Here is a 16024-nt window from a genome sequence, read left to right on the forward strand (position 1 = left end):
TGTCTTCAGTGCTGAGTCTAAGGACTGAGAGTTCTTGGGCAGCATGGTGTTCTCTCTCATCCTCCGTGCCATCATCATCCCTCGCCATGGATCTTTTCCATTCCATCCTTGATTGCTCTCTCATACCTGGGGCAGTCACCCACAGCCTCTTTGTCTAAGGTCTCCAGAGCCAGGAGCATGGAGCAGTTGAATATCCTGCTCTAGGATCCCTGTTTGGAAAAGTAGCTCCTGAGGAGGAATTTGGTGAGAATGAAACATGGAGGAAACCCAGTCCTGGGTCACAGAGATTGACTGTGAGGAGACTTTACCTGTTCGGCAGCCCAATTTAGGTTCTTTGTCGTGTGTGTACGTGTGTGTGGGAGAGAGATGTTGTAGTTGTTTTTTATACTTCATTCTTGAAGGGATTGATGACTTTGAGAAGGGAATTTATAATTTTCATATTAATCAATATGGTATACATAACGAATATACTAATAATTTAGTTTTCTCAAGAGCTGCCTCTCTGGTTTGGGAGTCGGAGCTCACAACGCAGCTTAAACTGATTAATCAAATCTGATGACATTCACAATCACTGGATCTTAAGTGAATCAAATCAAAGATTGTAGAACCTGTTCTTTATAGAACTCTGATTCTGTACTTTAGGGGAGGGGGTCACAACCCCCCAAGACTTGATTCCAGAATTGCTGTATTGTGGGACTCAAGTGTTTCTTGTGGGAAACCACTAAATGATTACAATCCACTTTCTCTCCTCCTTCTCACCTTGTGATTTAAGTATATAACCTGTTTTTACTTCAGCAAAAAGATCACTTCTCACTCTGAAACTGACTGATAAAACTATCTGATAATCCTGTCTCTAGGTCTGCTTTGTGTGTCTCAGGTTAGAGACTGACTCAGTAAAAATCCTGTTAACAACCTCATGAAAGTATGTTTTCATTTTTAATCGAATTGGATTTAAGTGAGGCAAAGCTGTGCAAGGTCATCAGCCCTACTCTCTCTTCCAGAGTCATGGAAGTTCAGTGGCAACACAGAGGTCAGGTGATGGCCCAGAATGCAGTGGGAGACCACGCCCTTTCCAAAATGAGGTCTTTCCCAGGTCTTGGTCAGGTCTGAGGCAACACTCACTCAATGACTAAGGGCCAGTCAAGAATGGAGACAAAAGAAGTTGTGGTATCAGGAGAGACCAGGCACAGAAGGTGAAATAAGTATGAGCCTGTGAGAATGATTTCTGTTAGAGAGAAGGAGACCAGCCTGACTACACAGATGAAGGCCAAAGAGTAGTGGGAAATAAGGTTGGTTAACTGGGGTGGGGTCAGGTAACTTTCCTTCTCATAAAGGTCTTGGAGACAAAGCAGAGGAGTTGGGACTTGATAAGTAATAGGGAGCCATTAAGTAGGCAAATATAATAAAAGCAACAGGAAGATGTTTGACAATGTTATACAGGATTATTGTAGGAAGGAGAAATTAATATCCATCATTGAGTTGAGCCAAGAGGGTGTTGCAGATATCCAGACCAAGTAGGGATATAAGACCTCATCTAGAGGGTTAATAATAGGAATGAAAAGAAAAAAGAAACAAATTCTAGGAACAAAAGAAATGGCAGGGTGTGGTGCTTGGTTGGTTATAAAAGGAAGAGAGCAAAAAATGACTCCTATTAGCTTTAAGTTTAGGAGTCTGGAAGAAAGTCCTTTTAAAGTCTGAAGCTTCTAGTTTCCTTATACACAAAATGAGGATAAGAGGACTACACTTTTTCAGGGTATGAGAAAGGAGGTTATTTAGGAAGTTTTCTGAATCCTTGGTCAGGGCTGTAGATGTAGATTTATCTACTCAAAACAGCAAAGCACCTAAACTCTCTCTCTCTTCCCCCCCCCCCCAACCTAACATCTCCTCCCCCAATGAAACAACAAAACAATTAATTGACTATATGATCTAGGACAAGGCTCTTAACTTCTCAGTTTCCTCGTCTGTAAAATGGAGACAATAATAAAAGCAATATCATTTTCACAAGTTGTAAAGGAAGCACTTCATGAAAAATTCTAGGGTTGTAGATAAAGTACTAGAAGTGCCCTTGGAGGTCATCTTGTCCAAAATTCTGATTTTACAGAGCAAGAAAATGGGACTTACCTGAAAGACGACAGTATGTTTTTATTGTCTGTAAAATGCAGGGCTAAATGAGCTCTCTTATCAGTCTATAAGCATTTATTAAACACTGAGGTCCTTACTCGAACTAAACTGGCAAGCATTCAAACTATGCTTCAGAGAACACAAGTCTGATGGTGATCATGCTGCTGGAATGCAAAACCATGGTTTACCAATAAGACTATTTTATGGAGAACCTGCATGGGGCGGGAGATCACACAGTGGTCAGAAGAGGCCATACAAGGACACTCTCAAGAACTCTGGATTTCACTGTGACATGGGAGACACTGGCACAGGACCACTCAGCATGGTGTGCCCACATCAGAGAAGGTGCCCTGCTCTACGAGCAAAGCAGAATTGAGACAACACAAAGGAAATGTAGGATGCGCAAATCTGGAGTATCCACCCCAAATATTCCCACGGATCGCTGGTACCCAACCTGTGGTAGGGCATTCGCGCTCCTTTTGGTCTGATCAGCCACAGTCGCACACAATGAAGCTTGACTTTATCATGGGGATGCCACTTTGGTCCTCTTCCCCAACGGGGGGCAACGACCAAGCAACAGTCCTTAAACACCTACCATGTGTCAGGCCCAGGGCTGAGCCTGGGGATACAAAAAGAGGCAAAACACAGCCCTTGCCTCGGAGGCGCTCATGATCTAACGGGAGACAACAAGCAGACATACGGGCAAACCAGCTACATTCAGGACAAACGGGAAGTAACAGAAGGAAGGCACAAGGATTAAAAGGGCCTGGGAAAGGCCCCCTGTGTAGAAAGGTGGCATTTTAGCTGATCTGTGAAGGAATTCAGAGGTGAGTAGGGACAGAGCATTTGAGGCACCTGAACAGCCAGAGAAAATGGCAGGAGCCAGGAGATGGAGCGTCCGGTTTGCGGAACAGAAAATGGGTCCACGTCCTGGGATGAGGAGAGAGGAAGAGAGGAGGCAGAGAGAGGGCACGCTGAGGGGGAAGCCCGGACTGGCCGCGCCGGAGCCGGGTTAGGGAGCAAAGCGAGGCGATCAGACTCGCACCTAAGAAAACAGTCTGGCGGCTGAAAGGAGGACGGACCGGAACCGGAGGCGGCCCGGCAGGTCCGAGGGCCGGAGCTAGACTGGGGCACGGCGGGGTGACTCCTAGGTTGGGAGCCCGAGGAGAGGCGGGGCTGTGGGGCAAGACCAGGGCCGCCCTAGACCTTCAGTTCCGACGTCTGAGAGGCCGCGGGGGTCAGCCGAGAGAGGAAGGCGAGGAAGACCCAAACATGGTCGGCTCGGGGCCAGACCCCTCTGGGGGAGCGGAGAAGAGGGCCCGGACAGAGCCCAGCGGCCCGAAGCCTCTCCGGGGCTGCGCTCGCTCGGCCCCGGGCGCGCGCGGAAACAGCCGGGCGGGCGCCGAAGCCCCGCCCACCTGTCAGTCATCGGCACGACCGCCGGGCGGCCGCGGACTCCCGACCTGGGGTTCCTCCGCTTGTCTTTTCACTCTCCACGTTTGGATAAGCGGATGGGCGTCCGTCACGCTCCCCTATATTTTACTTGATGCCTTCCCAGATATTATCACAAGGGAGTGGTTTCATCAGGCTGCCAAAGGAGTCTGAACACAACGCACGCTCCGGGAGTTAAGCACTTTCTAAGCGGTCAGGGGCCGAAAGTGAACTCGGGCCTTCCGGAGTCCACGGGACCGAACTGCTTCTTGGGAAGCGGCGGGGGAGCGTCCAAAAGCTCGAACGTCAGAGACCCTGAGTGTCCCGGCCCCTTCCTAAACAGTCGCTTTAATTCGCTTTAGCTTCAATGCCTAGAGAACGCCATGCAAGGCGTCAGCTCGGGCTCGCGTACCCTGAGCTTGGCCCACACACCAAGACCACCGCGGGGGGGCGCCGAAGGAAGGGGACGTGTTCCAGCCTCATTGCGCAGCAGCCATAAGTGGCGCACGCACCTCGCCCCGCCCCATCTCGTCGCAGCCGCGCGCCAATCGGCGTCCGGAAGGCGGGCTCGGGGAGCACGTGACGTCTGAGAGCCTTCCTCTTTCCCGGCCCGTGGGGGGAGGGGGAAGTGAGGTACCTTTCCAGATCGCTGTCTTGGCTCGCTTCCTCGGCTATCGACTTCTCCTCCCTGCAGACGCCGCTGGCGGGCTCCCGACGGCGATCCACACGCCTGGTCGGCGCTCGACTCGCTCCCGCCTCTGCCTCCGAGTAGGGGCAGGACGCAAGATGGCGGACAAAACGCCAGGCGGCTCGCAGAAATCCAGTTCAAAGGTGATTTCCGAGGGGGCTTGGTGTGCCGGGGGAGGGGGGTGTCCTCGGGCAGCGGGGGAGGGTGAAGGCGGTGGGCGCCCGCAGCCGGGGTTCGGGCGGGCGGGGCAGGTCGGGCCAGGTGGGGGGCGGGGCGCTGCCGCGCCGTGGTGCGCAGGCTGCGAGGCCTCATCTTTCTATCCGTACCCGGGCCCGGAGCCCTCGCTGGGGGGCCTCGGCGGCGCTGAGGGCGTGCGGCCCGGGTGGAGGAGCGCGGCCTGTCACGGCGTGGGTCGGGACCTGGGCCCGGGGTGGGGGCGAGGCGCCCGCCCTCCACGCCGCCGTTGCCTCTCCTGGGCGGAAGGCCCAGGCTCCGAAGGCGGCGGGGTCAGCGCTCGGGGCACGCGGGAATGTTTCTTACCGGGCCGACCGGGCTTCCCCGAGGCGCGCAAGCGGGCGGGCCAGCGGCGGACCCACAGCTCAGGCCCAGGCCGACCCGGGAGCCTCGGGTTTGGGCCGCTGGCCCCTCCCCCGGTCGCGCTGGAGTTGGTTTTGCACGTGGGCCAATTAGCGAGACCGTTAGTCCCTCCCCGGGCTGCCCTCTGACCTAGGGCCCCACCAGTCGGGGTGGAGGGGCCCAGGGGGCGGCCAAGGTTGCGCAGGTTGAAGGGAGCAGAGCCTCGGACCCCGGCCCAGCGCCCGGGCCCTGTTCAGGCTTGGGGCGGTGTGCGGGAAGCGCTTGTTTCGTCCTGAGCAGTGACTGCACGCTTTGAGGGAAGAAAACGAGCTTATTTAAAACGCCTGCTGCCAACATTGCCTCGATTTTATTAAGGAATAATGTCTCAGAGCATCGGGCCAGGCCCCCACCGTCGGGTGGTTTTCTACTAAAGAACGTTCAGTACTTGCGAGAAGCACTTAATGCCCTCCGAAGAAAATCTTTCATGTTTTTTAAGAATTCTAAACATCGTTAAGTCCCCAAAGGAAGTAACTAATGGTGTCTTGTGGGGTTTCTTGATTCCGTGAAGTAAAATCCACTGGATTAAATGGATGTGGTTATTTACAGAAATCTTTGTCTTCGCTCCCCTGTCCGTCGAATGACATACAACGTAGGATTGTGAACTCTAGTCCTTTTTTTTGAGAACCTCGGTCAAATGATCACTGATGAAGAAAGAGTTGGAAGGGACCTTGGGTATCGTTCTAGTCTAATCCCTTCTAGTACTGGTGAGGTCCAGAAAGATGCATCATCTTGGCCCAGGTCACAAGTAAAGAAGTGGCTGAGGCAGGGTCAATCCCAGACTCCAGATTCAGAGGGAGCTGTATTTTACTTGATTATTTACCTCAGCACCCTTTTCCTTCTAACGAAGAAGAAATGGTGTCATTGGCTCTGTAGACAGTAGTTTTTAGTTTTGCTCTAAATAGTTGTCACAATATCCTTTTAACCTTTGCTTTTTAGTCTTAACAATAAAATGTATTCTAACATGGGGGTTGGGATTGAGGTCCCTGAAAGGGGTGACCCTTTTTGCTTTTTCCTGTGGTGTGTGGAATTTTCTAGTTCCTGAGTTTGATATTCTTACCTGCTCATCTACTTCCCCTGAAGGAAAACTAGTCTAAGTGACAGCTTAGACTTCCTGTAGTACCCATTTGTTCATGGCTCGTCCCTATCTGTACCTTGCCTTCTATACCAATAATAAGTAATTTCTAAAAACACTGTACTAAACCGCTTTCACTCTACTTTTTTTGTATTTGTGTGTGATGTTGACATTAGGGGAAATTATTTAGGGATGCTACATTTCCCATGTTTGTAGAAAATGGGGAAACAGTATGAACTGAAATATTTTTTTTCTGCCACCTTGGGTAAGTGCCTAACATATATTTCCTTATGTGTAAAAATAGATGATTTCTAAAGTCCTTTCCCTCCCTAATATTCTCTGATTTTATGTTGGTATGCTCCCATCGTTTACCCTGAAAATTGTAGAGTAATATACATGAGCCATCAGATTCTGTGATCTTCTCTTTTGCGCATTATCAGGCTATACTTGCCTTTGCTTATTTCTTATCTTTACTCTTCAGCAGAATCTGAAGAGGAGAACAGGTCATATCTTTGGGCTCATCTCAATTCAGAAGATGCCCGGATCTTCATATTCAGCCCCAGGCTCTCTCCAGAGCTTCTTTTCCAGGTCATCTGATGCCTGTTAGACATTTCTAAGTGGGTGTCCTGTAGATATCTCAGACTTAACACATTTAAAACAAGCCTCATTATTCTCCCCTCCCCCCCCCCCAATTCCACGTATCTCTTTTCTGAACAAAAATACAGAAGTACGTATACAAAAATATTTTTTTCAAGGCTATCACCGTCCTTCCACTCTCCCAGGTTCTTAGTGTCATCCTCAGGTCCTCACTCATACCAATCTCTAAATCCTGTTATTTTGGGCTCCACAACATCTGCTGCCTCTATCCCCTTTTTCCTACTTACATAGTCACCACCTGAACCAGAGTTCTCATCACTTCTTCCTTGAACTGTTGTGGTAGACTCCTAACAGCTCTTTCCCCATCAGGTCTCTCCCCTCTCCATATAACTGTCAGTGATATAATTCTTCTACTCAATAAAATAAAGGAACTCCAGAGATTATATCCAGTTACAAACTCCTACCAGTTGAGTAAAGCTGTAAGAACTATTGATACTTACTTTTGTAGATAGATGGATATAGTTTATTCCTATATCTTGAAAACAAGGACCTACTGTAGCTACAAGATACTTAGTACAATTGCAGATTTACAAAGTTCACAAAGGTGACAAATATGCCTAATACTCCTTTTTCAAAAATAACAAAAAACCCCTTGAAAAGCAGGTTTTTCATACAGTCAGGATTCAGTTTGAGTTTAGTTTAGCATTTACTATAAATTTAGTAGTACATGTAAAAAGTGTTTGACACATACTAATCAAATGCCTTTTAATGTTTGCCTAAAGATACTATTAACAGAATTTTGTAGGAGAAACAACTAAACTTTTTAGTCACAAAATTCTCTCTAGTAATTGACATTCTTAATAACATACATTTAAGACAACTCTAGGATACTTCAGGCTCTTCTGATGCTGCTACTTTGAGTTGAAGTTGTCTTGCTTGCTGTTCCAGTATTAGAGCTTTTACCACTAGTTATAGAGCCTAGGCTTTTGTTAAAGATAGGACTATGTCTCCTAACTGGTCTTGTCATTCTTAGACTGACTACAGTTTTTTGTTCCTATGGCTTCTTCTAGAAAGTATGAGACTTTCTTTTCTCTATAATGTAATAGAAAACCTCAAATGAGGCATAGGGCTCCAAGGTTAGAGTGTGTATCGGAGAAGCAGCCATTTTGGAAAAATACCCTTTGTGGCATTAAGACAAATTAAAACAAATTAGTGCCACAAATTCTTATCTTTATTAATAGTATTGCTTTCGTTTGTTCATAAAGCAATTACTTGTGTCTTATTTAACTGCTGCCATCCCTCTTGTGGACTGTAGATTCCATTGGGGATGTATCTTAACTAAACATTCAGTGCTTTGCAAGACAAGTCCTTAATGAATTGTTGAGTTGAATCATTTAGTTGCCTTTTGTGTTCAAAAGCACTATTAGATCCTCGGGGGGGGTGTATTAAACCAATAAAGACAAAGCCCTTTCTGTAATGAATTTATATTCTAGCAAGGGAGTTATGACAAATACAAATATATGCTGATAAATGTATATACATACATGTATACATACATACACACATAAAGTAACTCAAGGGCAGAATAGAATGTAATAAAAGTTGACTGTACAACGCAGTTTTTCAGTTTGATTCATGTGTAACATTTGAGGAGGAAAATAGTGTGAGATGAGTTTGAAAAGTTAGAGGCATCAGATTGTAGGAGGACTCAAATTCTAGGCATCTTCCTCAGTAGGTAATAGGGAACCATTGAAAGATTTTGAGCAAAGGAGTGATGTGAATGGATCTGTTCATAAGATTAATATGGCAGCAGTGTAAAGAATAGTTTCTAAGACAGGCATGGATGATGTAGACTGTTGAAATAATCCAAGTGAGTTTAGTGAGATGTACTGTACTAGGCTGGTGGGATACAAAGGAGGGAACTGAAATGAAGATCTTGGAGGTAGAATCAGCCGGACTTGGATCTGAATAGATGCCAAGAAGAAGTCAGTTAGCATGGACTAGGAGGGAGCAACACTTTAAAAAAAGAACTGACCTAGGGGCCAGGAGTATTTGGCTTCTAGTCTCACCTTTGACCCATACTGGCTATGTTCCCAGGAGCACCTGACACCTGACCTCAGGTCCTTGGATAGATTTCAGCAGGTCCATGAGAAAAAAATTGCATCTTTATTTCAGTAAATTTTGGGGGGTAATCATGCTGCATAAATAAAATACATAAAATAAATGTGCTTTTGAAAGCATTCCAAGAAGGGGTCCATAAAAATCAGACTTCCAGAAGAGGATAGGAAAGAAAGTAGGTCTAGGGAATATACTTGGTCTTAGGAGAGGATATCATTGCTAAGATAAAGCTATGGGGTGGACTTGGTCTTGAACTTGGAGAGAGTGGGAAAGCTTTAGAGGAGCTGCCAAATGAATGCTCTCAGCAGTCAACAAAAGATGAACAGGTGGCTGAACTGCACAGAAAGGATTCAACTGAGGATAGATAGCCTGATTTATAGTAGATTGAGTCAACGTGGTTTTATTACCTTTTCCAAAATGCTTGAAAAACAAAGAGCTGGGATCAGTAGGTTTTTTTCCAAACAGGTGAAGGTAAAGGGAATTTAGGATTCTGGGGTACTCAGTAGAGTTGTGTTGGACTGATGAAGCATCTCGTCCAAACTAGGAGAAAGGCAAATGAAGCCAGAAATGTGGATGGACTAGGTGGATGGGACTAGAAGAGTAGGGAAAAGCTAGTTCAGGAAGATGAACAAACACCATTTCAGTTAGAAGCAATGAGGCACAACTTTTCATCAGAAGGAAGTTTTAGGATTTAGGATCTTGGAAGAGGAACGAGTTGTGAGTGATTGGGAACATTCATGCTTTGAGCAACTGAAGTAGAGGGGAGATAGAAATCATTGAAGCTGAAGACATAGAGGTTCTATCAACCAAACTGTTATTAAGTGTCAGAGGGGCATACAAAGACAAAAGTGAAAATATCTGCCCATAATGAGCTTAGAATACTTAAAAATTATTCTTTTTTTATTATGAATTTAATAAACATTGACGTATGTGAACATTTAAATATACAAAGAAAAGAAAAAAGGAGTATGAACCTCTGTACTTTTATATAGTTTTGCACACTTTTTTTTGGTATTACGACATTTTGGTATCATGACATATTTAACATGGTAGTTCACTTGTTTTGTGGCCCCTTCTGAATTTTCTTGTATATTCATTCACTGATCTTTTTTTCTTTTCTTTTTTGGTATTGTGGTCACTCCCCAAACTCCCCCCCCCCCCCCCCCCCACAAAATAAAAGCTTTTGTCATAAAGAAATGTAGTTAAGTAAAGTAGCTCCACACATTGAATCTAAAAATGATTATCTCATTGTGCTCTGGTTCATCACCTCGTTATCAAAAGGTGGGTAGCATGGCTTATAATCAGACTTCTGAAATCGTCAGTCACATAAGAAGTTTACATTTTAATGGGGGAAACAATATGTGTATATGTATGCACACTGCACACACAGATACAGGGCATATATTTGTATGCATATGCACACTTACAAATACAGAAGATACATACAAAATAGATACAAAGTAACCTTAGGGGGAAGACACTAGCAACTGGCCAGGTAGACCAAGAAAAGTCTCATGTAGAAGTTGGTACTTTGAGCTGAGTCCTTTTTTAAAAAAAATATATTTTTATTTATTTCATTAAACATTTCCCAATTATGTTAAACATTTTTTAAACATTTGTTTTTAAAAATTTTGTTCCAGATTTTCTTTCCAGCCCATTGAGAAGGCAAGTAATATTTCTTGAGCTGAGTCTTGAAGGAAACCAGGGATTCCAAGAAGGTGTACTTGAGGAGGGAGAGCATTCTAGACTTTGGAAAAACCAATGCAAAGGGACAGGGTTGGGTAATAGGGAATGTCATGTGGGTAGAGCAACAAGTCTGAGTGTACAAAGAGAGAAATAATGTGAAAGCAGACTACAAAAGGTAGGAAGGGACCAGGATGGATGTGAGGAGCTTTGAATGCTTAAGAAGTTAAATATATTTTATCGTACAGAAAATAAATAGTTGCTCCTTGGATAACTGGGGTGTGAGTGATGAGTCAAGGATGATAATTTCAGACATTCAGGCTGCATTCGTTTTGGACTTCTCTGGCTTCTCCACTGTGCTCCTGAGTTGGGTAAACCCCTCCCACCCTCAACCCCACATCCCTTCAGCTTTCTTTGGTATGGTGTCTTTATTGTAGTAGAAACTCCTTTGAAGATTGGGGCTATCCTTTTTGAATTTGTATCCCTAGTGCTTAGCACAGTGCCTGGCATATTGTGGGGCTTAATATTCATTGACCTACTGAATTTGTGAACCTAGATAATAGAAAGAATAGTGGTGACTGGCAGTAATATGGAAGTTTGGAAGAGGGTTGGTTTTTGAGGAAATGTAGTAAGTTCTGTTTTGAACATATTACAATTGAGGTATCTATGGAACATCCAGGTTGAAATGTCCAGTAAGCAGTTGGTGATATGGAACTGGAGCTCAGGAGAGAGACGAGGGCTGGATATCTAAATATAGGATTCATTTACAGAGAGATGATAATTGAACCTATGAGAGCTGGCGAAATCACCACGTGGGTGTAAAAGGGAAGAGAAGAGGGGGGTACCAAATCAGCGTTGGTATATCCCTGTTAGTGGGCATGACATGCATACAAAAGAGCTTGAGACAGAGTAATTGGATAGGGAGGAGAAGGACCAAGAAAGAGCAGTGTTACAAAAACATAGAGGAGTGAGTGTTCAGGAGTAGGAGGAGGGAGTCAGTAGTATCAAAATACTTTAGAGAGGTCACATTGGAGGTCTTCCTGTGGGATTAGAGGTTGGTGATGAGGATGAGGATTATGGTATAAAATGATGTTCATCTAATCAGAAGAGAGGTGTTCATGTGATAATGTTGAAATAATGGTCAGAAAGTGACATTTATGACCATAATATCTAAGCATTTATTTAGTGCCGCAACAACAACCATGTTCGAGCTATAGTGCTAGGTCCTGGGGATACCTAGACAAAAACAAAGCTACTACTAACTTCTTGTAGGAGATGGTAATGGGAGGAAAGAATTGTCGGACATTGTGGGAGGAATGAAGGTGGAAAGATTTACTTGTGAAAAACGTGGAGAGAGAATGGAAAGGTGCTTTGGGTGAGTGGTGGCCTGGAAGAAAATAGAAGCGCTTATTAAAGGAATCCAAAGGGAAAGTAGGTTGGGGGTTAGGGTACAAGGAAGATTGAATTGCAAAGGGATATAAAAATGTGAGAGTAGTTGAGGGGTTTGCGTCAGAGGTAAGAAAGAGGATGTGTCATAGAGAGGTCAGGAAATTCTCTTTTGTTACTGGAAAACTCACTCTGAGATGTCTGCTGGTAGTAACATTGTGGTAGTCTGTAAGGTAGGCTGATCGCTTTTAAGTTGTCATGTATCTTAATGGAAAGGCTGCAAACACCTTGGTGCAATCAGCACAATGTGTGCAAAACGCAAATTTGTAAAGGACCTCATCCTCTAGGAAATCACTCTTCTCTCAATTCTATGCAAGACATTCTATGTGATTGACAAATATCTTTGGTGTATGTGTGTATATATATATATGTATGTATGTGTGTGTGTATATATATATGTATATATATGTATGTATATATATATATACATATATTCTGTTTTGTGCCCTTGTTTGATATTGATAGAGGATCATAAACAAAGAGACCTAGATGCCCTTAATTACCATTAAATCTGTTATGACCTTAACGTACATGATATGGGTCTTGTTGGAGGAAAGAGCGTCTGTATCCAAAGTATTCTGTATTCTTTGATCCAACTGTATGACTGTGTAGTTTGCAGTAGAAATTAGTTTGCCAGAACCTATTACCCTTAGGTGTTTTCGTGGAGAATACTTTTGATACATATAAAAATATTTTGATAAAGAGCTCATACATATATATATGTATAGACACACACACACATATATGAAGTAGTGAGTAACCTAAAGAACAGCGCAGAGACATACATTGGGCACAAGTATGCTGTAACATATTTATAATTATTTGTTGTTCAGTCGTTTTCAGTTGTGTCCTACTTCTTGTGGCACCATTTGGGGATTTCTAGTCAAAGATACTGCAGTAGTTTGCCATTTTCTTCTCTAGCTCATTTTAGACATGGGGAAACTGAGCCAAACAGGATTAAGTGATTTGCCCAGAGTCACACAGCTAGTAAGTGCCTGAAACCAGACTTGAACTCACCAAGATGAGTCTTCCTGACTTCAGGTTGCCATCTAGCTGCCCATATTTTTAAATTATGTCTTGTAATAATAATGGCTATAGCTAGTATTTATATATCACTTTAAGAGTTGCAAAGCACTTTACATATGTTAACACATTTGTTCCTTACAACCATGGGAGATAAATACTATTATCTCAGAGGAAACTGAGGCACAGAGAGGTTAAGGGACTGAGAAGTAAGATTAAAACTTAGGTGTTCCTGACTTCAAATTCAGCAGTCTACTGACTGTGCCACTTGGCTGCCTAGAACGTATATTGGGGAAGAAAAGAAACAAAAAAAAGAGAATTTGGGTCTTGTGGTACAAGTGTAGTATAATAGGCGGATGGGCCAAGTCCTTCATACGTATTTTTTTTTTTTTAAACTTTATTTTTCCTTTTTTTTTTTTATTACTTTATTTAACTTTTAACATTCATTTTCACAAAATTTTGGGTTCCACAAATTCTCCCCTTTTGTCCCCTCCCCCCACCCCAAAACACCGAGCGTTCTAATTGCCCCTGTCTGCCAATCTGCCCTCCCTCCCTCCCCACCCCTTCCCTTTGGAAGGCAAGCAATTCAATATAGGCCAGATCTGTGTAGTTTTGCAAATGACTTCCATAATAGTAGTGTTGTGTAAGAACTAATTATATTTCCCTCCATCCTATCCTGTCCCCCATTACTTCTGTTCTCTCTTTTTGATCCTGACCCTCCCCATGAGTGTTGACCTCAAATTGCTCCCTCCTCCCCGTGCCCTCCCTTCCATCATCCCCCCCACCCTGCTTATCCCTTTATCCCCCACATTCCTGTATTGTAAGATAGGTTTTCATACCAAAATGAGTGTGCATTTTATTCCTTCCTTTAGTGGAATGTGATGGGAGTAAACTTCATGTTTTTCTCTCACCTCCCCTCTTTTTCCCTTCACTAAAAAGTCTTTTGCTTGCCTCTTTTATGAGAGATAATTTGCCCCATTCCATTTCTCCCTTTCTCCTCCCAATATATTTCTCTCTCACTGCTTGATTTCATTTTTTTTTTTAAAGATATGATCCCCTCCTCTTCAGTTCACTCTGTGCACTCTGTCTCTATGTGTGTGTGCGTGTGCATGTGTGTGTGTGTTATCCCACCCTGTACCCAGATGCTGAATAGTTTCAAGAGTTACAAATATTGTCTTTCCATGTAGGAATGTAAACAGTTCAACTTTTGTAAAGTCCCTTAAGACTTCTCTTTGCTATTTACTTTTTCATGCTTCTCTTCATTCTTGTGTTTGAAAGTCAAATTTTCTTTTCAGCTCTGATCTTTTCATCAAGAATGCTTGAAAGTCCTCTATTTCATTGAAAGACCAATTTTTCCCCTGAAGTATTATATTGTTTTGCTGGGTAGGTGATTCTTGGTTTTAGTCCTAGTTCCTTTGACTTCTGGAATATGATACTCCATACCCTTCGATCCCTTAATGTGGAAGCTGCTAGATCTTGTGTTATCCTGATTGTATTTCCACAATACTTGAATTGTTTCTTTCTAGCTGCTTGCAATATTTTCTCCTTGATCTGGGAACTCTGGAATTTGGCCACAATGTTCCTAGGAGTTTCTCTTTTTGGATCTCTTTCAGGCGGTGATCTGTGGATTCCTTGAATACTTATTTTGCCCTCTGGTTCTAGAATCTCAGGGCAGTTTTCCTTGATAATTTCATGAAAGATGATGTCTAGGCTCTTTTTTTGATCCTGGCTTTCAGGTAGTCCCATAATTTTAAAATTGTCTCTCCTGGATCTGTTCTCCAGGTCAGTTGTTTTTCCAATGAGATATTTCACATTATCTTCCATTTTTTCATTCTTTTGGTTTTGTTTTGTGATTTCTTGGTTTCTCATAAAGTCATTAGCCTCCATCTGTTCCATTCTAATTTTGAAAGAATTATTTTCTTCAGTGAGCTTTTGAATCTCCTTTTCCATCTGGCTAATTCTGCTTTTGAAAGCATTCTTCTCCTCATTGGCTTCTTGAACCTCTTTTGCCAATTGAGTTAGCCTATTTTTCAAGGTGTTATTTTCTTCAGCATTTTTTTGGGTCTCCTTTAGCAGGGAGCTGATCTGCTGTTCATGCTTTGACTGCATGTCTCTCATTTCTCTTCCCAGCTTTTCTTCCACGTCTCTAACTTGATTTTCTATGAGCCCTTCTATGGCCTGAGCCTATTGACTGGGCTGGGATATGGAAGCCTTGACTTCTGTGTCTTTGCCTGATGGTAAGCATTGTTCTTTCTCATCAGAAAGGAAGGGAGGAAATGCATGTTCCCCAAGAAAGTAACCTTCTATAGTCTTATTTCTTTTCCCTTTTCTGGGCATTTTCCCAGCCAGTGATTTGACTTTTGAATATTCTCTTCACACCCACTTTGCCTCCTGATCCTCCCAGCCAGAGCTTGGGGTTTGAGATTCAAATGCTGCTTGCCAGCCTCAGGGCTTTTGGCGGGGGCAGGGCTGCTATTCAGTGTGAGATTAAGTTCAGGTTCTCAGGTGGGGGCAGGGCCTCCTCACAGGCTCAGTTCCCTCAGGGGATTTATGCAGAGACCTTCAACAATGGATCCTAGCTCCTGCCTGCTTGGGGAGCCCCTGTCTGCTCCAGTCTCCGCTGTTGCCTCCCGAGGGGGCCTGAGTTATGGGGGCACCCCACTCCCCTCTCGACCCGCCAAAGAGACCCTCTCACTGACCCCGTCACCTGTGGGTGGAGGGACCCGCGTGGCCACTGGAGATTCTGTCCCTGAAGCCCGCTCGGATCTTTTCCTCTCGGTGCTGCGGCCGTGGCAGGGCTGTACTCAGCTCCCAGTCCCGGCGCCCAGCCCGCGGCGCGAAGGACCTTTTGCGAGAGGTTTGCAGGTCTCTCTGGAACAGAAATCTCCCTTGCTCCAATGTTCTGTGGCCTCTGGGTGCAGAATTCGCCATGAGTTACTTTTTTGTAGATGTTCTATGGATTGTGGGTTCGGAGCTATGTCTATGTGCGTCTTTCTACTCCGCCATCTTGGCTCCGCCCCCCCATAGGTATTCTTAAAATAGAAAAAGACCCAGAGGACGTCCATTGGTACATTGTATGTCACCTCTGAGGAGGATATATGAAAGAATATGGACAAAAAGAACAGGATGAGAAAGTGTTGATAGATTGTGATCTGTGGGGAGAATACTCACTTTCATATATTTAACAAATATTTATTAAGTTTTGACTC

At 44.2% G+C, this 16024-nt stretch overlaps 1 protein-coding gene across 5 annotated transcripts in view; it reads left to right on the forward strand.

The window, feature by feature from the left end:
* Positions 1-3975: 3975 nt before the first annotated feature.
* Positions 3976-16024, forward strand: part of U2SURP (U2 snRNP associated SURP domain containing) — a 105510-nt gene continuing 93461 nt past the window's right edge. For 4 of the 5 annotated variants that reach the window (XM_072618215.1, XM_072618212.1, XM_072618213.1 and 1 more), the window contains exon 1: positions 4079-4383. In XM_072618215.1, the coding sequence (XP_072474316.1) occupies positions 4339-4383 (45 nt within the window). In that variant the 5' untranslated portion in view covers positions 4079-4338. Of the gene's footprint in view, positions 4384-16024 lie in introns of all 5 variants that reach the window. The other variant, XM_072618217.1, reaches the window with a different exon arrangement.

Source organism: Notamacropus eugenii, chromosome 6, assembly GCF_028372415.1.
Source record: "Notamacropus eugenii isolate mMacEug1 chromosome 6, mMacEug1.pri_v2, whole genome shotgun sequence".
NCBI lineage: Eukaryota > Metazoa > Chordata > Mammalia > Diprotodontia > Macropodidae > Notamacropus > Notamacropus eugenii.